Source organism: Rattus norvegicus, chromosome 1, assembly GCF_021556685.1.
Source record: "Rattus norvegicus strain SHRSP/BbbUtx chromosome 1, alternate assembly SHRSP_T2T, whole genome shotgun sequence".
NCBI classification, from domain to species: domain Eukaryota; kingdom Metazoa; phylum Chordata; class Mammalia; order Rodentia; family Muridae; genus Rattus; species Rattus norvegicus.
The window spans coordinates 72,079,464-72,106,816 of record NC_141534.1 but is presented as its reverse complement, the minus strand read 5'-3'; the positions used below and the strand labels follow the sequence as shown (position 1 = coordinate 72,106,816).

General features: G+C 39.5%; 1 protein-coding gene across 8 annotated transcripts in view; it reads right to left on the bottom strand.

Annotated features, from left to right (window-relative positions):
- Positions 1-27,353, bottom strand: part of Zfp948 (zinc finger protein 948) — a 99,464-nt gene that overhangs the window by 61,061 nt on the left and 11,050 nt on the right. For 4 of the 8 annotated variants that reach the window (XM_087605600.1, XM_087605602.1, XM_087605615.1 and 1 more), the window contains 3 exons: positions 15,776-15,865; positions 14,179-14,305; positions 11,298-13,213 (listed from right to left, as the gene is read on the bottom strand). In XM_087605600.1, coding sequence (XP_087461726.1) covers positions 11,445-13,213; positions 14,179-14,305; positions 15,776-15,805 — 1,926 coding nt within the window. In that variant the 5' untranslated portion in view covers positions 15,806-15,865 and the 3' untranslated portion in view covers positions 11,298-11,444. Of the gene's footprint in view, positions 1-11,297; positions 13,214-14,178; positions 14,306-15,775; positions 15,866-17,212; positions 17,348-18,378; positions 18,491-27,353 lie in introns of those variants that run through there. The other 4 variants (XM_087605603.1, XM_087605620.1, XM_087605627.1 and 1 more) reach the window with 3 other exon arrangements.

Below are 27,353 nucleotides of genomic sequence, written 5' to 3'. Positions count from 1 at the left end.
AGTCTTTTAGGATACATCAAGGTGCTTTAGTTAATGGACAAATTGATGGACTGGGTGTTGAGTATATTTTAAAAATTGTACAGTGGCAATAATTTTACTCAATCTATATATAAGTAAAAAGGCTTTTTAACTGGACAAAAGGGGGAAATGTTGTGGTTTGCCCTGGAGTTGTCTGTATTTTGATGCTAATTCCTCTGCGGGGAGGACAGCTGCCTAGTCAGTACAATGGACTCAGGTGACTTCACCAGAACCTTCTCCCCAACGAATTTGTAAAATACAGGTGAGGGGTATGGTACAGGATAGAAGGAGGCTTGTCATTGGATGAGATGGAAGGATGGGTGGGAGAGAAGTTTGAAGGAAGAGGAGGAGACTGGAATGGAAAGGAGGAAGAGACAGGAGGGAAAGGGAGAGAAGCCTTGGCTGGACAATATGGCAGATGACATTAAGATTCCACGCTGTACCTTTACAGGTTGTTACAAATGTTTTTAAGGGATGGATGTGTATTGGGTTTTGTATGTTTAGGAGGGCAATTATATTTTATCAAATGGGCCAAAGGTTACTGTGTTGTGTGTTCTTTCATGTAGCCATTTAAGTGTAAGAGAGTGTGTACAGCTGGTCTGGGCTGCCACAGAGTTGGGATGTGTGTTTCTGGCATGGAAACCTGCCTTGGGAACTAGATAGGTAGAGAGATTGCTGCCAGGCTAAGAGAGAGGCCTTTGTCAGTGCGCTATGGGATGGAGCAAAGTGGGTGAGATGCTTTGCTGACTGAGAATTAAGATATCCAGCAGATATCTTGGGGCACCACAGTGCCAGACCTAGTAAAGGATAAAAGACAACCATACCTTTTTTATTTTTTATATTTTTACAACAACATAAATTACTGGTTGTAGGTTCTCCTCCAAAATCTATGACTTGATAAGGCCAGGGAAAACTGTCTATGTTTCCAGTACCAGGTATGATTTCCCTCTTGTTGAAAGTCTTATGTCCAATTAGAAGCTATTGGTTACCGCCAGGGAGTGTGTCCCACTCTTGCAGCCTTGGATTATTGTGCAATGCAGATCGTTGTTGTGGTTCAAAAGTGTCATAGCTGGGTAGGACTGTTTCTTGGCTCTCTCCTTTGTAAACTTTCATGTTGCCTTCTGGTACCATGAAGGCTAGTCCCCAGGTAGGATGCTTTAAGTTCAGATCCATCTCGAGTCTTATGGTTTTGTGCATGGTACAAAACAAAGTGCATGGCAACTTCCGCTAGAAGGGACTCACCTTCTACCTCTAGGAGGGAACCCTGAGCAACAACAATAGCCTATAATATTTTAGGAGTCTCTTGGACAGCTGTGACCAATTATTTGACATCAGAAGTCTCATTCCTGGTGTTGGTAGTTTTGTTAGAAAATCTATAGCTCTTGTGTAGAACAGTATCAGCCCAGACAGGAAGTTTTTATTTATAGTCTAAATGTATGTCTGCACAGACTTTTGTGTCTTGTAGACATAGTTGCATAATAATAAGATATGATTTCTTATTACATTTTTAGACATCCTTACTTTATTTACTTTTTGAATGTATTTATATTTGCGCCTGCTCTATGATTACCCTTTTAAATCATCTGTTCCCTATTATCACCTGTCTATACTCCCCCACATCCCACTGTGTTTTTACTTTTCTGGTTACTGCAGTTACTCTAGGTTGTGAACTCACATCTGAAGATATGGAGATAGGAATTTCCTATGAGACATCATGCAATGCCTATCTTTCTGGGTCTGAGTTAGCACACTCAGTGTGTTCTCTTCTAGGTCCACCTATTTACCTGAAAAGCTTATTCATGCTTTGAATTTTCATAACAGCTGAATAGTATTCCACAGTGTATATATACCACATTCTCACTATCCATTTGAGGTTGTTTCAATTTGTAGCTATTGTGAATTTAGCAGCAATAAACATGAGTGATCGCGTATCTGTGGAGTAGGCTATGCTGAGAAATGGAACAGCTGCTTTATGTACTAGATTTATTTAAGTTGAGGATTTGTTTGTTTAATTGAAGAGTGTTTGTAATGATTTCCAGAGTGGATATTGTTTGATCATATAGTTTTTATTTCCTGTGATTTTTGTTTTAATGTTTTTGCTAGGTGGATTATTGATAGTATTCTTCTTTTCAGAGAGAATCAGTGGTTTGCCTCTTTTGCTAGGAGTGGCTATTTTCACTGTTCTGATGGATAGTTCTCCTGATTCTTCTGTATATGATTTACCTCTAACTTATTATGTAAAATCAATAATTTGTGACTATCTTCCAATACATTTATGTCTCTATCAGTTTTGAGAAAGTATTTTTCTAAGTGCAACAATGTGGTTGATGATAATTTTCTCTCCAAGTTTTAAATGTCATTCCATGGTCTCCTGGCTTTGGGATCACTGACCAGGTAATATTCTATTGCTTGGGCCTTTTCATGTAGTATGATATTGTTCCTTAACTTCTTTATTAATTTTTGTCTTTTATTTTTTTACTCCTTGATGGTAAAGGACAACAAGCCCGCTATTTATTCCTGAAAGAAAAAATTAAGGAAGAAAAAAAAAAAGCAAAAATGGTTTGTTCTTCATTTAACATGTCCCAGGCCAGTAGTCCCAGGCCAAAAGAACAGTCTTTTTCTAAAAAATATTCTATTTTAAGACATTTGCAATGTCTTGAATTTTAATTTTGTCTTTAATTTTGTGTTTCTTATAATTGTTTTTATAATTTTATCCTAAAACTTGGAAACAAGGAAACAAAATCACATACTGAAATTAACCAACCCAAGACTATACAACTCAATGCACGTTTATGCAGTTACAGTAAAGAAGCTCAGGAGCCTCACATGTGACTTTATTTTTTCACTATTGACTATATCTTTATGAACTGATCTACCACAAACAAACAAACAAACAAAACCAAAAAATACCTGTGACAGAATTAGAAGTAGAAAACCAATTAGCTCTATATCCCGTTTCATAACTCGTGGCCATTACATGCATCCAGGCCTATCTCAACCCCTGGTATTTAACCTTTCTTGTTCCCTTTTCTCCATGTTCTCCAGTGCTCACATATGCATTGTTTCCGTATAGATATGTTATTGGCTAGATTCTGCATTCAACCTCACTTAATATTACACATTCTAAGTTTAGCCATCTTCCTGCAAAGTTTGATTACATTTTTCTTTTTAGCTAAATAGTATTCTGTTTTATATGTATGCCATTTTTTGTTATCTATTCATCTCTTGGTAGACAGATAGATTCCAGTTCTTTCCTATAGTGTATGAAGAAAGCAGCCGTATACATGCGGTTCAAGTGTCTCTAAGGTAGATTATGGCCTTCTCTGGATATATCCCTAGGACTAAAATAGCTGGCTCATATGATAGTTAGATATCTAAATATTCGAATAATCTCCAAATTGATTTTCACAATGGCTGAATTAATTTTCAAACATAACCAACAGAGAGAGAGGGGGGAGGGAGGGAGGGAGGGAGAGAGAGAGAGAGAGAGAGAGAGAGAGAGAGAGAGAGAGAGAATAAGGGTAAAGGTATGTTATTCCTCTCTAACATTTATCATCAGGTTGCTTGATGGTAAGCCATTCTGCCTGCACTATATCAAAGTTGTTTTACTTTACATTCTATGATAGCATGCCAGGGATTTTGAGCTCCTTTTGCAGTATTTATTTGCCATTTGTTTTTTGTTTTTTTCTCTTCTCAAAGTGTTCAGAGTGTCTGTTCAGTACATTTGCCCATTTGTTGATTGTGAGTTTTGTTTTCTTGGAATTTAATTTCGGTAACTCTTAATAAATTCTAGATATGAGCTCCTATCCAGAGTGTCACTGGTACAGATTCTCTCCCATTCTTGGGGTGTCTCTGTCTCTTGTTGATTGTTCTCTTTGATGGACAGAAACTTTATATTCATGTTGTCCCACCTGTTGATACTTGGGGTTAATTCCTGTGCTGTTGGCATTCTTTGTATTCAACTAGTTCTTGCCAGTCCCAGTATCCTGGTGGATATTCCCTATGTTTTCTAGGCTTCTGTATATCTGACTTTAAATAAGGTATTTGGTCAGTTTTGAATGGCTTTTTATCCAAAGTGAGAAATAAGAAATTTATCCTTATTTAATTTCATTCTCCTATTGGTTCTAGTTTGCTAGCACCATATGTTGAGAAGACCATATTTTTGAGATGTATCTTTTTGTCTTTGTTAATATTAAGTAAACAGACCTTTATCATTTTCTTTCTGGGTTCTTTGTCCTATTCTGTTATTCTCCTGTTTATTATTGTGCCCACACCAGGCTGTCTTTTTGACTACAGCTATACACTATAGTTCCGTAATTCCATATCTACTATGGCTCTTTTCTCAAATCTGCCCTTCCCATCCCCCATCCCCTTTTTAGGGCAAATATTCCACATGGACTTATGAACTCTAACTTTGAAAATATTTTCATCATGACACATGAGCAAAAAAATACTTTGGTACCTACTTGCTATACAGCCTTACTATATTCTTATATATTATTGCATGAAGGCTCATGTGCTACATTTGCTATTTGTGGGATATGTCGCATTTCCTTTGGTCATGGTTATAAAAATACATATTGAAACACATGGAGTAGTTGCCACAACTTCTTATAAATGTATGGAATTGAAAGAGACATATCTTGGTTCTTAAATCCTAAATAATGTAGGTTGATGTCATTATGCAAATGAAGGCAGGTACAGGATAGAACGAGGCCTGTCATTGGATGAGAAGGAAGGATGGGCAGGAGAAAAGTTTTAGAGAGGCAGAGGAAGCCTGAGCGAGGGGGAGGGAGGCAGCTGAGAGAACATGGCGGCAGATGTTAAGATTCCTCTCTGCACATTTACAGGTTGTTATAACTATTCTTAAGGGATGAATATGTATAGGATTTTGTGTTGTCTAGATGGGCAAATTATATCTTACCAATTGGATCAGAGGATATTGTGTGATGTGTTCTTTCATGCGGCGACTTAACTGAGTTCAAGAGAATATATGGTGGCAGGAAGTATATTCCGCCATGGAATTGGGGTGTATGCTGATGTGGTGGGAACCAGCCAAGAGAGCTGTGAGTGAGGGTGGGGAGGCCTGACAGGGTGCTGAGTTGGAATGGCTCATGGACAGTGGGTCAGAAAGTAGATGGGAGTAGCATGGAGCAGCTGAGATAAATTAGTGCTAGTTCCAATGGCCCACCGGAGCCAGAACTAACGAGAGAGCACGACCACTAGGGTACTCTCGGGAACTGGTTCCACCCATTTTATATTTTTACCACAACCAAATAATACTTGCTTCCTAATACTAAAGATTTGAGCATACTGTGGATTGCTGAACATGGCAAGCATATGTGGCTTGATCTTGTCATTAAGTTGTTATTCTTTAGTGTAGATTCAGATTGTAATCTCCTGTATTTCTCTCTGGTTTTCATCATGACAGTGATGATGTATCCCTGTCTTTGTTGATACCTCATAACTTTTGTCTCAGAAGCATCACTGCTCAAATCACTCACTTGCTTAGTTATGCTCAGTGCTAACTTCTCAAAATAGATCAGGATCCCACTGTTCAACCCCTCCTGCAGCACTCTGTGGAGTATATCTGTAAAAATGTCTTGAGGGCGTTGACTGATTGGTGTGCATAAACCATCACATTTGATGCACAGGGAACATTCCTCCCTCGTGGTTGCTTTGCTCTAGTCAGTGTGAGGGTGAGCCTATACTTCCCCACCCTGAGGCTGCAGTGTGCTAATGTAGAGATTTTAGAAGTGACCCACAGGTTTACATTTCTATTCCTGATTCATGAAACTAGTCAGAGTATGTCATCACTTTACGTTGTTGGAGAAATCACTAAAGAATTGTAAACGCTACTAACTAAAATCTGTTAGAACAGCATAAGTACTAAAGAAGAACACATTGAGGACCGCAAAATTCAGATGCTGTAGCTCAAAGTTTTCTCCTGAGCCATACTTCTGAGCTATATTGTATTCACAAAGCACTGAAAATGATTATAATTTTCACATAATTTAATATATTCATATACTTACAGGTTTGAGGACCCAGAAGGGGGTAGGAACTCCACAGGAGGGACAACAGAGTCAACTAACCAGGATGCTTGAGGGCACTCAGAGACTAAACCACCAACCAAAGAGCATACTTGACGTAGTGGTTTGGTGTAGTGGTTTGAATATGTTTGGCCCAGGGAATGGCACTACTTGAGTGTTCAGCTACTTAGCTTCCCTCCTTGGGCATTCCTCCCTGCAAAAGGTATTTAATTCCAGGTTCACCCTCAGTAAGATGTGTGCATTCTCATTCACCACTAAATAAATATGAATGAGTGAGGACCTTCTGTTCAAGGATCACCGATAGGGGTGGGGTTGGGAGTGGGATTGGAGTGAGGAAACCCTCAGGGCCTGGGTACACAGGAGACTGAGAACCACCACAATCATCCCAGACTCCACTGTTTCCCAATTAGGAAAACATGGAAAGAAGACTCCCATTACTGACTATGTTCTGCTTCCCAGGGGTTGCATGCTGGTGGTGCTTCAGGCAGCTCAGCAAACCAATGAAGTCCAACTTGGTGAACCAATGTGATTTCTTTTTTAGGGCTGTTTGTCTGAGTGTATGCCTGTGACCTATATGTGTTCCATTTGCAGAGGTTAGAGGAGGGCACGGGATGACCTGGAGTTGAGGTTACAGACGGAGTGCCCATGTGAGGGTGCTGAGAATTCAAAGTGAGTCTTTGAAAGATCAGACAGTGCTCTTTACCACTGAGTCATCTCTACATGCAAGCTTTACTGGGGTGATTTATACAAGTGTGGTGAGAGGCTACTGAGTGAAGCACAAATAAATCAATGACATTTGCCTCATCCTGTGAGGGTAAGGGCTAATCAAGTTGCAAACCTGGGGATCACTAAACAGCTTGCAGACAGCGCATCTGAGGTGAGAAGTCTGTCTTTCAAGCCACTCACTGCCTCCTTCAGAAGCTTTTTTGTCTGGTCCACACAGTTCAACTAGTGACTACTTTATAGCAAGTCTAAGCATCTTCTGTGTAGCTCATTTTGTCTGACAGTGTTAGCAGTCCTTACCAATTACATATGCTTGAGGCAAGAAGGCTCTAGTGAATCTTGCCAGTTTCTGGGACTTCCTGAAGCTGTTAAGTCGTCTATTTTTGAGCTTCAGGGGATACTCTAGAGGACTGAATGTTACAGGAGCCTGTTTCTTTACTTCTGCCTTAAAACCCTGTGTTTTTGTAATAGCCAGAAGCTGGAAAGAACCCAGATGCCCTGCAACAGAGGATACAGAAAATGTGGTACATCTACACAATGGAGTACTACTCCGCTATCAAAAATAATGACTTCATGAAATTCAAAGACAAATGGATGGAACTAGAAAATATCATCTTGAGTGAGGTAACCCAATCATAAAAAAAAGAAAGAAAAAAAGAAAAAAAGCACACACATGGTATGCACCTCACTGATAAGTGGATATTAGCCTCAACACTTGAATTACCCAAGATACAATCCACAGACCACATGAAGTTCAAGAAGAAGGATGACCAAAGTGTGGATGCTTCACTCCTTAAAAGGGGTAACAAAAATATTCATAGGAGGGGAGATGAAGACTAAGTTTGAAGCAGAAACTGAAGGAATGGCCATTCAGAGCCTGCCCCACCTGGGTATACAGCCCATATATATACAGCCACCAAAACTAGATAATATTGATGAAGCTAAGAAGTGCATGCTGACAGGAGCCTGATACAGCTGTCTCCTGAGAGGCTCACCCAGAGCATGTCAAAGAGGCAAGTGCGAGCAGCAAACCACTGAACTGAAAACAAGGTACCCGTTGGAGAAATTAGAGAAAGGATTGAAGGAGCTGAAGGGGCTTGCAACCCCTAAGAAAAACAATACCAAGCAACCAGAGGTCCCAGGGACTAAACCACTATCCAAAGCATACACGAGGACAGACCCATGGCTCCGCTGCATAAGTAGCAGAGGATGGTCTTTGTTGGGCACCAGTGGGAGGAAAAGCCCTTGATCCTGCCAAGACTGGACCCCTTAGTGCAGAGGAATGTCAGGGGGCGGGGCGGGAAGGGGGGTGTTTGGGGAGGGGCAACACCCTTATAGAAGAAGGGGAGGGGGTTAGGATAGGGGGCTATTGACCGGGAAACCAGGAAATGGAATAACATTTGAAATGTAAATAAAAAAATATCCAATAAAAACAAAAGAAAGGAAAAAATATATCGAAGGCAAAAAAGAAAAAAAAAAAACAAACAAACAAGCAAAAAACCACATCAGGGAATTTCAGCAATTAAAATCATTGAACAAGTCTTAGAAAAAACTGAGAGCTTAGAGTTGTCTTCCCAGCACAATGTATTAGTCTCCTGGACCAATACAACATCTTTGCCATTTAAAAATATGACTATAAGGAGGGGGAATGGGATAGGGGACTTATGGACGGGAAACCAGGAAAAGGAATAACATTTGAAATGTAAATAAAATTTCGATATTAAAAAAAAGAAAAAAATGACCCGTTTTAAGGAGCTTCCTTAAAGCTTTAAGTTGAAAGGTTTAATCTCAAACAAAACTCAATCAACCTATCCCAGATGTGACCTCCATGGACTCTCCATGTTTATTCACAAGGAGCACTTGCCCATCACGTTCATTGCACCTTTATTTACAGTTCCTAGGTAATGGAATCAACTCAGATGCACATCAACTGACACATGGGTAAACAAAAATGTGACACGTATCTGAAAAGGTATATTACTCACATGTAAACGAAATGAAAACTAGAAAATCTGGATGTAAACATAGGTAACTAAAAATTATGGTGAGTGCTGCCTCTAGGACCCAACAGTCAAACACCTTGTTTCCCCTCATATGTGGATCTTAGCTTCACCCATTTGTGTGCTCTACAGTGACTATACGTAGACGCCAAGATGCCAGATATGTACCTATAGCGGAGAGATTAAGAGAGAAGGGGACAGGGTGGATATTAGAATATAGGTGATATGAAAATAGAGAGTGGGAATGCTGGGTGCATGATTCAAACACGTAGTAGAGTGATGGAGAAGAAAGGGAGATGCTAAAACTCAAATGAGATGTCTATGACTGTGCTACATGGAAACCTATCATTTTGTATCCCAAGGGGGAAAAAATAAGGGATAGTAGAACACATTTGCTATAAAAGGATGGGGCATTGGATAATGTGAAATATGTGTTTTACTCGAGATGGGGGCAGAAAGAAGGAAGATGGGGTGGGTTAACAAATATTTATAGAAGCCATATGAAACACCATTATCTTAGAAGCTAGTAAGAAATACGGTCTTAAAGATGTTGAGCAGTGGTGTCCCACATGGATTAAAGATAGGTAAAGATGCCACGATCATTAACTAGAACTCTCTGTAGCAGATATTGATATCTGCTTAGGACTTACTGCTCATGGAGGGTCCAGAGACACCGCAAGCAAAACAGGCCATTGCCAATGCTCTTGCATGCCCATTCCAAGCACATGGTGTTAGTGAAGACACCAAAGACTTTGGTTGGAGTATGTATATGAGAGCAATCTTAAACTTAACCAGGAAACTCTCCCAACTGCCTAGCTTTTGCAGCACTGCAAGGTCTTGTGCAGGCTGCTGGCATAGAAACAATGTTATAGTCTTACCCCTGAACACTGTTTCCTACAGTACCAAGACATGTGCACTGGTGTAATACTGGCACTATTGTGTATGATCAGCAAATGTGTTCTACTCTCCCTTATTATGTTTTTACTTGGGATGCAAAATGGTAGGTTTCCATATAGCTCAGTCATAGACATCTCATTTGAGTTGATTTTTAGCATCTCCCTTTCTTCACCATCACTCCACTATGTGTTTGAATCATGCACCCAGCATTACCACTATTTTCATATCACCTATATTCTAATATCCACCCTGTCCTCTTCTCTCTTTCTGAATCTCTCCACCACAGGTTCATTTCTAGCATCCTGGCTTCTACATGTAGTCTCCATAGACCGTCACTATTTATAAGGATCAGTTTGTACAACTCTGTAGCATGGTGAAAAGTCTCCTCTTGCAGGAGGAGGTAGGTAATGTAGAGACCCATAATTATTGAGAAAGTATGAAGAATGAGCAACTATGTAAGACTGGAGCAATTACCATTTCAAAAAGGCTGATGGGGAGGTCTAGAGTCTCCATAAACTCCATGAGGGTCTAATGGCTATAAATGGCAGGTATATTATTTAGAGTGTAGAGCAAATACTTCCCCATCAGTACTTCAAAAAGAATTCCCACATGCCTATAGGGATAGAATTCTTTTTTTTTTTTTTTTTGAGACTGAGGATTTCTGTGTAACCCTGGCTGATTTGGAATTTGTACTGTCGACAAGACTGGCCTCAAACTCACAAGCTGTACCTACCTCTGTGTCCAGAGCTATGGCATGAAAGGCAAGTATCACCACATCCTTAGCCTTTGAGGATTTCTAAGATATATGTGAACACACCAGTGACATCACATGCACAGCCTAATTTTTACTCTTTGTATCCTTCTTGGTATTTGTAAGGATAGACTCTAGTATGAAGATTCTGAAGGTGAATGAAAGGTATTTATCACACCACTTTTTTCATGATGAATTGCCTCTTATCTTTGCAATTTCAGCACTAGTTTTTAAAGGATTTATCGAATTCAATATATTTGTTGGATACGTGTCTAATGTGCAATGAACAGCAAAGCATGAGGAAAATGCATGGTACACCTTCACATGGTTTCTCATAGGGATTAATTCTGTGATGTACAGCACAATTGGATGTCATATTGTTCTGTTACTACATGTTATGCTCTTTGGTTGTTTTTATTATGGTTTTTGTTGTTGTTGTTGAGACAGGATCTATGTAGCCATGGCAGTCTTGAAACTCACTATGTAGACAAAGATGGCCCAAAACTCACAGTAATCTTCTTGTCTCTGGGTTCTGAGCACTGGGATTAAAGGCATGAACCATTTTGTCTCATTATTATGAATACTTGGATGTTAGTCAGATAAATGTTTTTGTTATAGCTTTTCCCCAGTATGAGAAAGAAGGGTCAGTGATTAAGAGCACTGGTTGCTATTGAGAATTGGAGTTCAATTCCAACATACAGATAGCTATGCACAACTGTCTTTTCTGCCAATGTCAGAGGATCTGATGCTCTTTTATAGCTTCTATCTGCACCAAGCGTATGCATAGCGCACACACATACTTGCAGGCCAGGCACTCATACATATAGAAATAGGGAAAAAAAGTTTTCCCTGCAGTGACATGTACAGAATTTTATTTTAATATAAACTTTGTTATACTTCTAAAGATTTCAATCTTTATTAAAGGATTTCACAAGCTTGTTATCTTTGTGGGTCTACTACTTATCTCCTTGTGATCTGTAAGCAGAGAACACCAGATAAATGTTATATCACATTATTTACAACAGGATGTTTTTCTTCAGTATGAGTTTTCTGATGTTGTCTAAGATTTGAAATACACAAAAATGATATGTCACAGTTTTGGCATTTGTAAGGTTTCTCTCCAGTATGAATTCTCTGATGCTTTCTAAGAAGAAAGCACTCAGTAAAAGATTTGCCACATTCCATACATTTGTAAGGTTTCTCTCCTGTATGAACTCTCTGATGTCTTTGAAGATGTGCATACCTGATAAAGGATTTGTCACATTCCTTACATTTGTAAGGTTTCTCCCCAGTATGAATTTTCTTATGTGCTCTAAGAGTTGTGCCTTCACGAAAAGATTTGTTGCACTCCGTACATTTGTATGGTCTTTCTCCAGTATGAACTCTATGATGTATTCTAAGAGTTGCACTCGTAGTAAAGGATTTGTCACATACAGTACACCTATAAGGTTTTTCTTTAGTATGAACTCTCAGATGTGTTCTTAGATGTGTGGGCTGTGAAAAGGATTTGTCGCATTCCACACATTTGTAAGGCTGCTCTTTAGTATGAATTTTCTGATGTTGTTTAAGAATTGAGCTTCTAGTAAAAGATTTGTCACATTCCTTACATCTATAAGGCTTCTCTCCAGTATGAACACTCTGATGTCTTCTAAGATGTGAGTTATGAAGAAAGGCTTTGTCACATTCCTTACATTTGTAATGTCTTTCTCCAATATGAATTGCCAGATGGCGTTGAAGAGTTGAGTACTGGGTAAAGGACTTATCACATTCTCTACATTTGTAATCTTTTGTACCAGCATGGATTATGTAATGCCTTTTAAGTTCTGATAATTCAGTAAAGGACTGACCACATTTTTTGCATTCATAATCTATTTCTGAAGAATGAGTTTTCTGATGAACTCTAAATAATTCATAGTGGGTAAAGGATCTATCACAGTCACTGCATCTGTAAGGCTTCTCTGCAGTATGAAGGCTGTGATGGCTTTTAAAGTGTGAAAGCTGATGCAAGTCTTTACCACAATTTGGGTCAGTATAATGTTGCTTATTCTTAGCACTATGGGTTTTCTGATGTCTCCTGAAACTGGAACAGTGGGCAAAGAATCTGTCACAGTCCTTACATTTGTAAGGCTTCTCTCCAGTATGCATTTTCTGATGGCTTTTAAGTCCTGACAACTGAGGAAATGATTTGCCACATTCTTTGCATTTGTAAGGCTTCTCTCCAGTATGAAGGCGTTGGTGCGTTTTAAGAGTTGTACACTGGGCAAAGGCTTTGTCACAAAAGTTGCACTTGTAGGGTTTCTCTCCAGTATGAATTCTCTGATGTATAGTGAGGTTTGCGGAGGTACGGAAGGACTTCTTGCACTGCGCACACTGGTGTCGTTTCTCTCTAATGTAGATTATTTGTTGTATGAGACTGTGTGTAGAACTGAAATGGTCATCACGTTTTTCTTGTCTCTGTTCCTTGTTTGCAGTGTTTGTTCGCTGATCTTGAGCAATGTTGGAACACAAACTAGAAGATTTCTCACAGTCTTTAGGTTCACAAGGTTCTTCTCCAGTGTGCGTGCTTGTATGTTGACCTGGCTCTGATGAGTCAACAGAGGCATCCCTGTCCTTACAGCATCTGTAGTTATTAGAGGTTTCTGTAGTGTCACTTCTTTTATAAAGTACACAGTTGGAGGAACCATGAAATATTTCACCACGCTTATTAGACTGACAAGACACCTTTTCAGTCCTCAGAGGTCGATGGACAGTACCACGTATAGAATAATTCTCTGAAAATGAATACAATTCAGATTAATAGGTTTTGTTCCCAGATTACACATGTGATAAAAGACTGTCTCTGTAAGTTCATTTTTAAGATAATTCAACCTGCAACCATTAAGAATGGAGGTCCCTTGGGGCTGGGGATTTAGCTCAGTGGTAGAGCGCTTACCTAGGAAGCGCAAGGCCCTGGGTTCAGTCCCCAGCTCCGAAAAAAAGAACCAAAAAAAAAAAAAAAAAAAAAAGAATGGAGGTCCCAGTAGTTGACACATTTTCTTGACTGTAACTGTATGACTTGGCAGCTTACAGGCTGTTTTGGTGGGGATCCATACAGTTACAGAGAAAGTGTTTTTTCGTGGTTCAGTGATTTCTAATACATATCTCATCAAAGCTGTGGGACTTTTGCTGGGTAGTAACTGAGGTGGTCAGTCCTTCAGCTCTTCTACACACACATTGTCTCTGCCGCCTAGGCATGGAGCAGGGCAAGCTCTCCCATGTGAAAGTCTAGGAGGATCACTATGTGCTGGCTGGTGAGAGACAGGGCCCACTTAAGCTGTCCCTAGGATGTCAACATGGCCTCAGGCAGCAGCCCAGACCATGAAAATCCATATGGTCTATAGTGACAACATGGGCCACAAACCAAGACAAGGCCTTTGGTGGTGGTAGTATGGCCTGGATATCACCATGGCCTCAGGTGTCACCTCGCTGCAGTCAGATCTCCTGTTCTAGATCTACTTCACAGTACACAAACACTATGCTTCCCTTTGTTTTCACTTTCTCCAGCACATACTTACTCACAATAGTGGTGCACTCTGGTTATCTTCTGCCTGCATGAGCAAGGGGACCTCTCAGAAAATTTCTTTTTCACTACCTAGACTTCTGTTTTTTCCATGACAGCTTAATAGAGAATTTACAAGCTATAAAGTCAGTACTTACAAAGTTAGAGTTAGGAACTGTAGAAGAAAAATGTTCTTACCCACAGACACCAGGTTGGTATAATTCTCGACCATCACTTCAATATACAAAGTCCTCTGAGCAGAGTCCAGGCATTCCCACTCCTCCTGGGAGAAGTCCACAGCCACATCTCGGAATGTCAACAGACGCTGAAAAGAAAAGTTACACTTTGACTATGTGCTACAGGGTAGAATGCTCTCCTGGATATACGGAGACAGGATGTAAATAAATGAAGACCATTGTTATTGAACATCATCAAAAAATTAAAAAAGTTTAAAAATCATCAAAAAGTGATTTCCAGTATAGTCACATTCTGTAACAAATGTGTGAACTCTACAAAAAGAGGATGACACAATAGTTTTACAAGAAGTATCCAAGAAACAAGACACACATTTAAATTATGGACATGGTTATCTACTTGTTACGTATTCTGAGTTCATGTGCCATAGGATCACAGTGTTCCTGTCTCGGAAGGACAATTCATGATGAGGACATGTGCTTTCAGATGCCCTGCCTGAAGATGATCCTAAAATCCATATACTAAATCAACCTTGTCTGTACAAGGACCTTACAGAATCTATTCTAACAGGCTCAGATATGAGTTTTAAATGCTAGACGCAATGCCACACCATTAAATAGCAAAGGAGTAGTTATGGAAAGCAGAACTCATGATTCCTTTTTAGGCAAAGAATTATGTTTTTTTTTTACACAGTAGTAAGTTTGTAATAACACTACATATTGATAATTTTAAGTGTTACATATACAAATCAAATATATATATATATATATATATATATATATATATATTTGCAGGGTAGGTTTGGATAGCTGACATTCAAACAGAAAGTGACTAGAGCAAAACCACCATGAGAGTATCTTTTTGTATCAAATGTAACTAACAGTTTATGTGCTTCTATCAATCAATGCTCATAAGACATTTGTATGGATACATTCCATATATTTCTACACAGTGAGGCCAAGCACAAGCATTCTGCACAGTGGGATGTTGTGTGGGATGAAAACAAAAGAAAAAAATAAGAATACTGTTCTCTCCACTATAGAAACTTACCACTGAGCTTCTTAAAAGTGTGTGATTCTCCTGAGATAAAGAGATATGAACTGCCAACAAACATGCAGACACATCACCACCAAGATGATATTAAGCACCAAAGAGAAGTACATACAAGTAGACTACAATCTCAGTCTACACTCAAGAACTTCAGTTTCATGGTACAGTTTAGCCACATATGCCGGCCATGAAGGTAATGACCTCCTGTTATGAAAAAGGATACAAAGCAAATTGCTTTCCTTTGTTCTAATTCTGTCACAGGTTTTTGGGGGTCTGGGATTGGATTACTGCACCAGACTATTGTATTCAATAGTGAAGACATGAAATCACATCTGACACTCTGGAGCTTGTGTTCCTAATGAATACCTATAACTGCACAAAAATGCACTGTGTTGTCTGCTCTCTAGGCCTGCTGAATTGAAGTTGGTGATTTTGGTTTGTCTATTTGCAACAATTTCAAAATAAAATTTAAAAAGTTATCAGGAGCAGATAATTAAAGGCTTGGAATGTATCCAACTTTTTTAGAAATAGACTAGACATGACTACTGACCTTGGACATGTTGACTGAAGAATCAGCCATTTCTTTCCGTTTCTCTTTGATTTTCCTCTTTGAAGAAGAATGAATAGTTGGCTAGTGACCCTTTAATATTAGAGGACAAACAGAAAAAGTAAAATTAATTCTGAATGCTGTTAAAGAACAATGTGAAAACACATGAAAAGGCCCAAGCAACAGACTGCTACCAGGTGTCTGGTCAGTGATCTTAAAGCCAGGGGGGAGAATGGAAAGACACTGGAGAGAAAAATCACCAGCAACCATATTATTGCACTCAGAGAATCACTCTCTCAAAAGTGAGGGGGACAGAAGTGCATTTGAAGACAGTCATGAACTAACACAATTCAGTTTACTAAAGCAGCATAGCACATAATAAATTAGAGGCAAAGCATACACAGGAGAATTAGAGAAATTATTTATGAGTATATGGGAAATAATGCATTTCATGTGAAGAATAGATGAATACAGAAGAACAGGGAAGTAATCATCCAAGCTCAAAAGTGCAAACCACTCTTTCTCACAGTAAAGAAAGAAGAATACTACAAAGAACCTAACCAGCAACATTAAAAAACCAAAGGGAATAAAAACACTATGAACAAAAAAGTAGCCATTCTAGAAATCAATATAAAGGATTTTCAATTAAATATACAAAGCCAGAAGTTAAATAAATCTAGCATGTAACCCAGATCCTCTACTCCTTGGCAGATGTTCAAAGGGCTCAACATCCGACTACACAGATACGCGCTCAACATTGTCCATTGCTGCTATATTCATAATAGGTACCAAATAAAAACAATGTAAATGTCTTTCAACTGACAAATAAAAAGATATATGTATATATATACTAAAAATATTATTGAAAAACACAAACAATAGAAGCGGGGAGGGGAGGCAAGTCTCAAGGCTCACAGCTAACAGCCCAGGGCTGAATTCACCCTGCGCTGTACCGCTTTCACCACCAGAGGGCGGTCTTGTCAGTTAACTAACTCAGAAACAAGTTACTGTTCTGTGACTCATGCAAAAACTGAGACAATTCCTTCCTTCCTTCCTTCCTTCCTTCCTTCCTTCCTTCCTTCCTTCCTTCCTTCCTTCCTTCCTTCCTTCCTTGCTCCCCCCCACCCTCCCTCTCCTTCTCTCTCTCTCTCTTCCTTTATTACTTTTCTTCTAATGGAATGGTAAATGCTGAGACTCTTGGCTGCCCCAGATGCAGAAAATAAGTAAGGTCTTAAAAAGTCGGCTACACCATGCATCTCTGGGAACACCGAAGGAGAAGAGGTGATTAGGAAATAAGGGGAAAAGGAGGAAAGGCTAAGACACGACATTCTCTAGACTCCGTATAACTATTGTAATCAGTAATGAAGAGCAACTGTCCTTGCCTGCACTGTCCTCACTCAAGATCATAGTCGGTCTAGGAGAGGGGGCAGCTCACTTTACCTCTCAGACGTTGGCTATGGATATATTGTGGAAGAATCACTGCTTTAGTTGTCATCCTCTGCTGAGCACTCAGGCTCCAGTACATAACTCCAAACCCTCAGCCTCACAAATGGCTCTGGTTGACCTCAGTGGACCCTAGGCAATATGAATAGATATGAACACAGTAGAGTGGCTGTTGGAACTGTGGACAAGTATGGTGGAGAGGTAGGAGGTGTGAGTGAGCAGAATTAGATGTGCTGATACAAATGCATGCACACACACACACACACACACACTGTGTCTATATACATATGTTATACACATATGAATGTCAGTATTAAATAACTAATAATAGAAGTTTGAGAGGGCCATTCACTCATTCATTCAAGACAGGGCTTTTCTGTGGAAACTTGTGTTTGAAGGCATGTGCCACTATTTTCAACTCAAATACTGTTTTGTTTTGGTTTTTTTTTTAATTTAGTTATTTTATGCATGTAAGTACACTGTTGTTGTCTCCAGAGACCCCACAAGAGGGCATGAGATACCATTACAGGTCATTATGAGCCACCATGTGGTTGCTGGGAATTGAACTCAGCGCTCTTAACTGCAGTGTCATCTCTCCAGTCCCTCAAATATTTTTCTAATGACTACATCAACCAGCATTTGGTGGGATCTCTCTCTCTCTCTCTCTCTCTCTCTCTCTCTCTCTCTCTCTCTCTCGCTCACTCACTTGCTCTGGTTTTTGAGACATGCTAGGTTTGAAATCACTGCGATCAGCCTACTCTGCCTCTCTAAAGGCATGTGCCACCATGCTGGGCTCATTATCTGCTTAAATGTCAGATAATAGAGTCAGGAAGTCTTGCTTTTTTGTGTCAAGAAGTATTAAATGTAGCTTTGCTGTTTGTTCTTAGAAGTTGTAATACATTACTGTTAATCCGGTCGAGGGGTTGTTTTCTGGGTTGCATTTTATAATTGCTTGAGTTATATTCCTACTTGAAGTTTTGTTCATATTATTTATTTCATGTTGTTTATATTTGGTGTGTTATATGCATCTGGAACCTCATGTATTTCAATTAGCCTTCCAATTTAGGGTAATAGAAGTCTTTAATATTAGTAGGCATATGCTCCATTTTTTAACTCATTTGGGCAACAGTCAGGACATTACAAAATGATTGGTGGTGACTCACAGCTTTAATCCCTACACTCGGCAGGCAGAGTCAAGCAGATCTCTGTGAGTTGAAGGCCAGCCTGGAATACTGAATTTCTGATCAGCCAAGGTTCCATAGTAATACCCTATTTCTGCAAACAAAGACATAATAACAAAAAGTTATTTTGGGCGAGGTCATGCAATCCTTCAAACTGAGCTCTCTGGAGACAGAAGCAAGGGGGAAATATGAGTTCAAAGCCAGTCTGGACATGATAGAAAGTCTAGACAGGTGGCAATTCACTCTCTCAAAATAAAGCAAACTCCTGCCCGAGGAGTAGCTTTTATGATACCAGAAGCACTGTTCAAGATCTAAGTACTTCTAGAAAACAACTCTTCATTCTGATATGCACCATAGATGCAATGATTCTACTATAAGTCCACTACAGGCATATATGTATGCAATAGCATTTAATGAAAAAAAGCAGCAGTCATGAAGTTGAAAGAGAACAGGAGGGTATTTGGGAAGGTGTGGAAGAAAGAGACAGGAGATCTGTTCTAACTATATAACAAACTCAAAATTAAAAATGTCAAGCAAAGCAAGCGAACACACAACAAAAACAAAGCCACACTAAAGTCAAACTGAACAAACAGGAGTTATGTGCTACTCAGGAAAATAAAGATTAGGGCTCCTTAACGTCCATGCTACCCTAGCGACAATATCAATCTTCAGGAATATGAATGATAACTAATGTTGCCATAACTATGGAGAAAGGTCCTACATTGCTATGATATTAAAAATTAGAGAATCAACTTTTGAAATCTGTCTAGACATTCCCCTAAAAATAAATGGAAAAATGAAAGAAGGAAAACTTGTGTGTGATCCAATTACAGCACTGAAATGTGACACTATTCCTGTGAAAACAAGGACAAACATCTACTTATCACAGAAAGGAAACACTGACAAATCAATGTTGGGGAACCAAGAAAGTCAAATGTCATGAACTAGTGTGGTTTCTTTTTCAGTCATGTTGTCTGCATTTATGTCTCTATATATGTCTCCTTCATCCTCACAGAGGCCAGAAAGGGTCATTGCAGGCCCTAAAGTTAAGATTCGAGATTGAGTGCCCATGTGAGGATGCTGGGAAAACAAAGTGAATCTTCAAAGGAGCACACAGTGTTCTTAACCCCTGGGTCATTTGTAAAGCCCTGTGGACTAGTGAGTTTTATCAGAGTGATTTACAAGAATGTGGGTGAGGGGCTTCTGATAGAAGTAGGAAGGATTCAAAGATAGCTGCCGCCCTGTGAGAGTCATAGCTAATGAAGATGGAAACTTGGGTATCACTACAGTTCCATGCAGTTCACCTGAGTTAGGAAGTGTGTCTACGAAGACACACAGTACCTCCTCCAGGAGCTTGCCTGGTGTTCTCAGGCCCAGGCAGTTTGACTGGTGTCTGTTTCATGGACAGTCTGAGCACCTTCTGTAAACCTCATCTAGTCTGACCATGTCAACAGTCCTTACCAATTATGTATGCCTGAGGCAGGAAGGCTCTAGTGAATTTTGCCAGTTTCTGGGACTTCCTGAAGCTATTAAATTTTCTATTTCTGAGTTTTGGGAGAGTCTCTGTAGGATGGATAGTTCATGACCCATTAACTCCCCTGCCATTAAGGCATCCAGTTAATTCCCTTTCCTCCAACACCATATATATATATATATATATATATATATATATATATATATATTTACAGAGCGTCCTTCAACATGAAAAGGTTAAATCTTATCTTTTTGCAAATGAAGTAAAAAATGTATAATGACAGGATAGTAGAACATGTGATATAAAAGAACTGGGCATAAAGTAACATGTTAAACGTGAAACTGGGGATGGGGCAGGAAGAAAGGAGGCAGAGAGTGGCTGGGGTGAAGGACATATGAAGTTTTATGAAATCCAACTGTTTTACAAATTAAACTTATAAACCTTTGAACAGAAGTAACATATCCCACATGGATAAATGATGCTACCAGACAACAGGGCTATTGAGTGAAACTCTCTGCCAGGTACTGGTTATCTGCTTAAAATTACTAGTCAGAGTCTCCAGAGACACTCTAAACAAGAGAGGTCACTGCTAGCCCTCTTGTTGGCAATCATAAGTACATGGAGTTGCTGAAGACACCTAATACTTCGAGTTTGAAATACAGAGAGTACAATCTTGAACTCTATATCCTACAATACTAAGTAACTGGGTAGCAAGTGTACACTGGTGCTGTATTGGCACGACTGCTTAAGAGCAGAACCAACCTCTCTCTTGACTGAATTTGAAGCCTGCTCTACACAGATGAATTCATACCATGGCCAAAACCCAGGTCCTGGAAGGATAAATCCAAGGACAAAGATTATTGATGTTTTCTTAACGAACATGTTATTAATCTGCCATCTAAATACTCAGGTTTATAATTATCAGTTTGTACTACTCTCCAGTGTGGTAAAAGAAGCCTCCTCTTCTGGTAGGATGTGAATAATGCAAGTACCCTTGGTACTTGCTGAAAGCACCAAGAACAAGGAACTGCGTAAGACAGGGGTGATTACCATTTCATCATAGTTGACAGAGGGTTCTCGAGTCTCATTTACCTCGACGATGGACTGGCTGTTAATGGCAGCTATATGGTTTTAATTAGATTATGTGTTAATACTTCCCAATTTTTCTTCAGTAGTGTAAAATGAATTTCTTCACACACTCAGAGATTTCTTCTTTAATTTTTTAACTTCTTTGGTTTTTCTTAGATTGGGTTTTCTGTGTAGCCCGGCATGTCTTATAATTTGCAATGTAGAACATGCTGTTCTTGAACTCAGAGATCCACCTGCTTCTACCTCCAGAGGACGGGTACTAAAGGTTATGCCAGGAAGCCCCTAACACTTGGGGACTTTAAGCTCTATGTGAGCATGCCCATTATGTCATGTCACATGCACATCTTATCTATTTTGTTATCTTCTTTCTATTTGTTAGGTTTGACCCTACTGTGATAATTTTGAAGACAAATAAGAAATGATACTTTATTACAGTACTGTTGTGTGTTTTCTCTCATGGTGAATTTACTTTTATGTCAGCAACTTCAGCACTGGGTAAAGGCTTTGTCAAATTCAATGCCCTTGGTGGGTATACTTTTCAGTGGTGAACAAGACTTGGAGATTATACATGACATACCTTTATATGGATTCTCAGAAGTATGAACGTTGTGATTTGCAACACAATTAAAAGTCTTTGAAATTTATTTAATGATATTCATTTTTGTCATTGTTATTTTTTAAGATATGGTATATGCACTTTAGGGTATCTAGAACTTGCTATGTAGACCATATGTCTTATTCTTATGTTTCTATTATGAATATCATTGGGATTTGTAAGCAGAGAGAAAACTGGATAAATGCTATGTTACAATATTTAGAACGATATGTTTCTCTCCAGTATGAAGTTTCTGATGTGCTCTAAGGTGAGAGCACCCCTAGTCAAAGATTTGTCACATTCCATACATCCAGTATGAACTCTCTGATGTGTTCTAAGAGGTGAGTCCTGTGTAAAGGATTTCTCATTTTCCATACCCTTGTAAGGTTTCCTTCCAGTATGAATTTTTTTCTGATGTGTTCTAAGAGTTGAGCATGTAGCAGAAGATCTGGCACATTCCTTACATATGCAAGGTCTGTTTACAATATGAACTCTGTGCTAGTGACTGCTAAGATATTCTCGCTGGATAAAGGATTTGTCACATTCTCTACATTTGTAAATTATCTCTCCAGTATGACTTTTCTAAGAGTGGACCTCTCAAAAAAAGATCTGTCACATTCCTTACTTCTGTAAAGTCTCCAGTCTGAACATTTTGATGTCTTCTAAGATATGAGTCATGGGTATCTGTCACATTCCCTACATAAATTCTTGCAAACCAAATCCAAGAACACATCAAAGACAGCACCACCATGATCAAGTAGACTTTATCCCAGGGCTTCAGGGGTACTTTAATATACCAAAATCCATCAATATAACTGACTATATGATTAAATTGAAAGAAAAAACCCATATGGTCATGTCATTAGATGCAGAAAAGGCCTTTTAAAAAATCCAACACCTCTTCATGTTAGAATTATTGGAGAGATCAGGGATATAAGGTACATGCATGAATACAATAAAGACAATATACAGCAAGCCCATAGCCACATTCAAATTAAATGATTCCCATTAAAATCAGGTGCAAGGCAAGGCTTTCGACTCTCTCCATATCTCTTCAATATTGATAGTACTTGAAGTTGTAACTAAAGCAATAAGACAATTCAAGGTGATCAAATTGGATACAAATTGGAAAGGAAGAAGTCAAAGTATCCCTAGTCACACATGATAAGACAGGTCACACATAAGTGAGCCAAAAAACGATATGGAGAAACTCCTACAGCTGATAAACACCTTGAAGAAAGTGGCTGGATGGATACAATTAACTCAAAGAAATCAATAGCCCTTCTTTATACAAACAATAAATGAGCTGAGAAAGAAACTAGGGAAACAACAACCTTCACAACAATCAGAAATAATATAAAGTCATTTGGTGTAACTCTAACCAAGGAAGTGTATGACAAGAACTTCAAATCTCCAAAGAAAGGAATTCAAGAGAATATCAGAAGATGGAATGATCTCCCTTGGTCATGGATTGGTAGGATTAATGTAGTAAAAACGGCCAACTACATATTCACTGCAATTCCCATCAAAATAACAACATGATTTTTACAGACCTTGAGAAAATATTTCACAAATTTATATGAAAAACCAAAACACCCAGGATAGCAAAACAACCCAGTGCAATAAAGAACTTCTGTAGGAATCACCATCCCTGATTCAAGCTGGACTACAGAGCAATAACAATAAAAACTACATGGTATTAATATAGAAACAGACAGGCTGCTCAAAGGAATCAAATCAAAGGCCTATAAATAAACCCACACCGTGACTATGGACACTTGATCTTTGACCACACAATGGAAAGAAGAAAGCATCTTGTAGCTGCAATAAGACACTGCTCTAACAGGATGTCTGTAAGTAGAAGAATGCAAATAGATCCATGTGTATCACCTTGCAAAAAACTCAAGTCCAAGTGGATCCAAGACCTCCACAGAAAACTGGATACTCTAATAAAAGAGAAAGTGGGAAACAGCCTTGAATTCACTGTTACAGGAGATAATTTCCTCAACAGAACTCCAATGGTTCAGGAACTATGATCGACAAATTAATAAAGGGACCTCACTAAGTGAAAAGCTTCATGAAGCTGAGAAGGCAAAGATCACTGTCAACAGGATAAAAATTCAGCCTACAGATTGGGAAAGGATCTTCACCAACCTTACACCCAACAGAGGGCTAGTATCCAATATATATAGATATAGATATAGATATAGATATAGATATAGATATAGATATATAGATATATATCTCAAATACAAACAACCCAAATAGCACAATTTAAAAATGGGGTACAGATATAAATAGACAATTCTCAACAGAGGAATCTCAAATGGCCAAGAAGCACTTAAAGCAGGGACAAAGATGGAGCAGAGACTGAGGGAATGGCCAACCAATAACTGGCCCAACTTGAGACCCATCCCATGAGTAAGCACCAATCCCCGACACTATTAATAATACTCTGTAATGCTGCAGACAGGAGACATGGCTGCCCTCTGAGTCACAGCTAAACATTGGATGGAGCTCGAGGGTCTTACAGAAGAGTTGGGGGAAAGTACTGAGGGACCTGGAGGGGTAAGAACTACATAGGAAGACAAACAGAGTCAACTAACCTGGACCCTTGGCGGCTATCAGAAAATGAGCATCAACCATACAGCATACACTGGACCTATCCACTGACGCTGCCCACCCCACTACCATTCTGATGCAGGTCCCCAACAATTGGCACAGGTGCTGTCTGTGAATCTGTTGCCTGCCTATGGATCCTGTTCCCCTAACTGGGCCACTTCTCTGGCCTCAATGGGAAAGGATGCACCTAACCCTGCAGAGACTTGATGTATTAAGGTGGGGGAAACTTAGGGGGCCTTCCACCCTATCAGAAGAGAAGAGGAGGGGGATAGGAGAGGAAGTATAGCCCTGCCCACATCCCTGGCCCAAGAGGAAACTGTATAAGGCCTCTGGGCTCCCGTGGGGGAGGGCCCAGGAGCGGCAGGACCCCTGCCACAGACACCGCCGGACCCTGAAGGAAACAGACCGGATAAACAGTTCTCTGCACCCAAATCCCGTGGGAGGGAGAGCTAAACCTTCAGAGAGGCAGACAGGCCTGGGAAACCAGAAGAGACTGCTCCCTGCACACACATCTCGGACGCCAGAGGAAAAAGCCAAAGACCATCTGGAACCCTGGTGCACTGAAGCTCCCGGAAGGGGCGGCACAGGTCTTCCTGGTTGCTGCCGCTGCAGAGAGCCCCTGGACAGCACCCCACGAGCAAACCTGAGCCTCGGGACCACAGGTAAGACCAAATTTTCTGCTGCAAGAAAGCTGCCTGGTGAACTCAAGACACAGGCCCACAGGAACAGCTGAAGACCTGTAGAGAGGAAAAACTACACGCCTGAAAGCAGAACACTCTGTCCCCATAACTGACTGAAAGAGAGGAAAACAGGTCTACAGCACTCCTGACACACAGGCTTATAGGACAGTCTAGCCACTGTCAGAAATAGCAGAACAAAGTAACACTAGAGATAATCTGATGGCGAGAGGCAAGCACAGGAACCCAAGCAACAGAAACCAAGACTACATGCCATCATCGGAGCCCAATTCTCCCACCAAAACAAACATGGAATATCCAAACACACCAGAAAAGCAAGATCTAGTTTCAAAATCATATTTGATCATGATGCTGGAGGACTTCAGGAAAGACCTGAACACACTTAGGGAAGCACAGGAAAACATTAATAAACAAGTAAAAGCCTACAGAGAGGAATCGCAAAAATCCCTGAAAGAATTCCAGGAAAACACAATCAAACAGTTGAAGGAATTAAAAATGGAAATAGAAGCAATCAAGAAAGAACACATGGAAACAACCCTGGATATAGAAAACCAAAAGAAGAGAAAAGGAGCTGTAGATACAAGCTTCACCAACAGAATACAAGAGATGGAAGAGAGAATCTCAGGAGCAGAAGATTCCATAGAAATCATTGACTCAACTGTCAAAGATAATGTAAAGCGGAAAAAGCTACTGGTCCAAAACATACAGGAAATCCAGGACTCAATGAGAAGATCAAACCTAAGGATAATAGGTATAGAAGAGAGTGAAGACTCCCAGCTCAAAGGACCAGTAAATATCTTCAACAAAATCATAGAAGAAAACTTCCCTAACCTAAAAAAAGAGATACCCATAGACATACAGGAAGCCTACAGAACTCCAAATAGATTGGACCAGAAAAGAAACACCTCCCGTCACATAATTGTCAAAACACCAAACGCACAAAATAAAGAAAGAATATTAAAAGCAGTAAGGGAAAAAGGTCAAGTAACATATAAAGGGAGACCTATCAGAATCACACCAGACTTCTCGCCAGAAACTATGAAGGCCAGAAGATCCTGGACTGATGTTATACAGACCCTAAGAGAACACAAATGCCAGCCCAGATTACTGTATCCAGCAAAACTCTCAATTAACATTGATGGAGAAACCAAGATATTCCATGACAAAACCAAATTTACACAATATCTTTCTACAAATCCAGCACTACAAAGGATAATAAATGGTAAAGCCCAACATAAGGAGGCAAGCTATACCCTAGAAGAAGCAAGAAACTAATCGTCTTGGCAACAAAACAAAGAGAATGAAAGCACACAAACATAACCTCACATCCAAATATGAATATAATGGGAAACAATAATCACTATTCCTTAATATCTCTCAATATCAATGGCCTCAACTCCCCAATAAAAAGACATAGATTAACAAACTGGATACGCAACGAGGACCCTGCATTCTGCTGCCTACAGGAAACACACCTCAGAGACAAAGACAGACACTACCTCAGAGTGAAAGGCTGGAAAACAACTTTCCAAGCAAATGGTCAGAAGAAGCAAGCTGGAGTAGCCATTCTAATATCAAATAAAATCAATTTCCAACTAAAAGTCATCAAAAAAGATAAGGAAGGACACTTCATATTCATCAAAGGAAAAATCCACCAAGATGAACTCTCAATCCTAAATATCTATGCCCCAAATACAAGGGCACCTACATACGTAAAAGAAACCTTACTAAAGCTCAAAACACACATTGCACCTCACACAATAATAGTGGGAGATTTCAACACCCCACTCTCATCAATGGACAGATCATGGAAACAGAAATTAAACAGTGATGTCGACAGACTAAGAGAAGTCATGAGCCAAATGGACTTAACGGATATTTATAGAACATTCTATCCTAAAGCAAAAGGATATACCTTCTTCTCAGCTCCTCATGGTACTTTCTCCAAAATTGACCATATAATTGGTCAAAAAACGGGCCTCAACAGGTACAGAAAGATAGAAATAATCCCATGCGTGCTATCGGACCACCACGGCCTAAAACTGGTCTTCAATAACAATAAGGGAAGAATGCCCACATATACGTGGAAATTGAACAATGCTCTACTCAATGATAACCTGGTCAAGGAAGAAATAAAGAAAGAAATTAAAAACTTTTTAGAATTTAATGAAAATGAAGATACAACATACTCAAACTTATGGGACACAATGAAAGCTGTGCTAAGAGGAAAACTCATAGCGCTGAGTGCCTGCAGAAAGAAACAGGAAAGAGCATATGTCAGCAGCTTGACAGCACACCTAAAAGCTCTAGAACAAAAAGAAGCAAATACACCCAGGAGGAGTAGAAGGCAGGAAATAATCAAACTCAGAGCTGAAATCAACCAAGTAGAAACAAAAAGGACCATAGAAAGAATCAACAGAACCAAAAGTTGGTTCTTTGAGAAAATCAACAAGATAGATAAGCCCTTAGCCAGACTAAC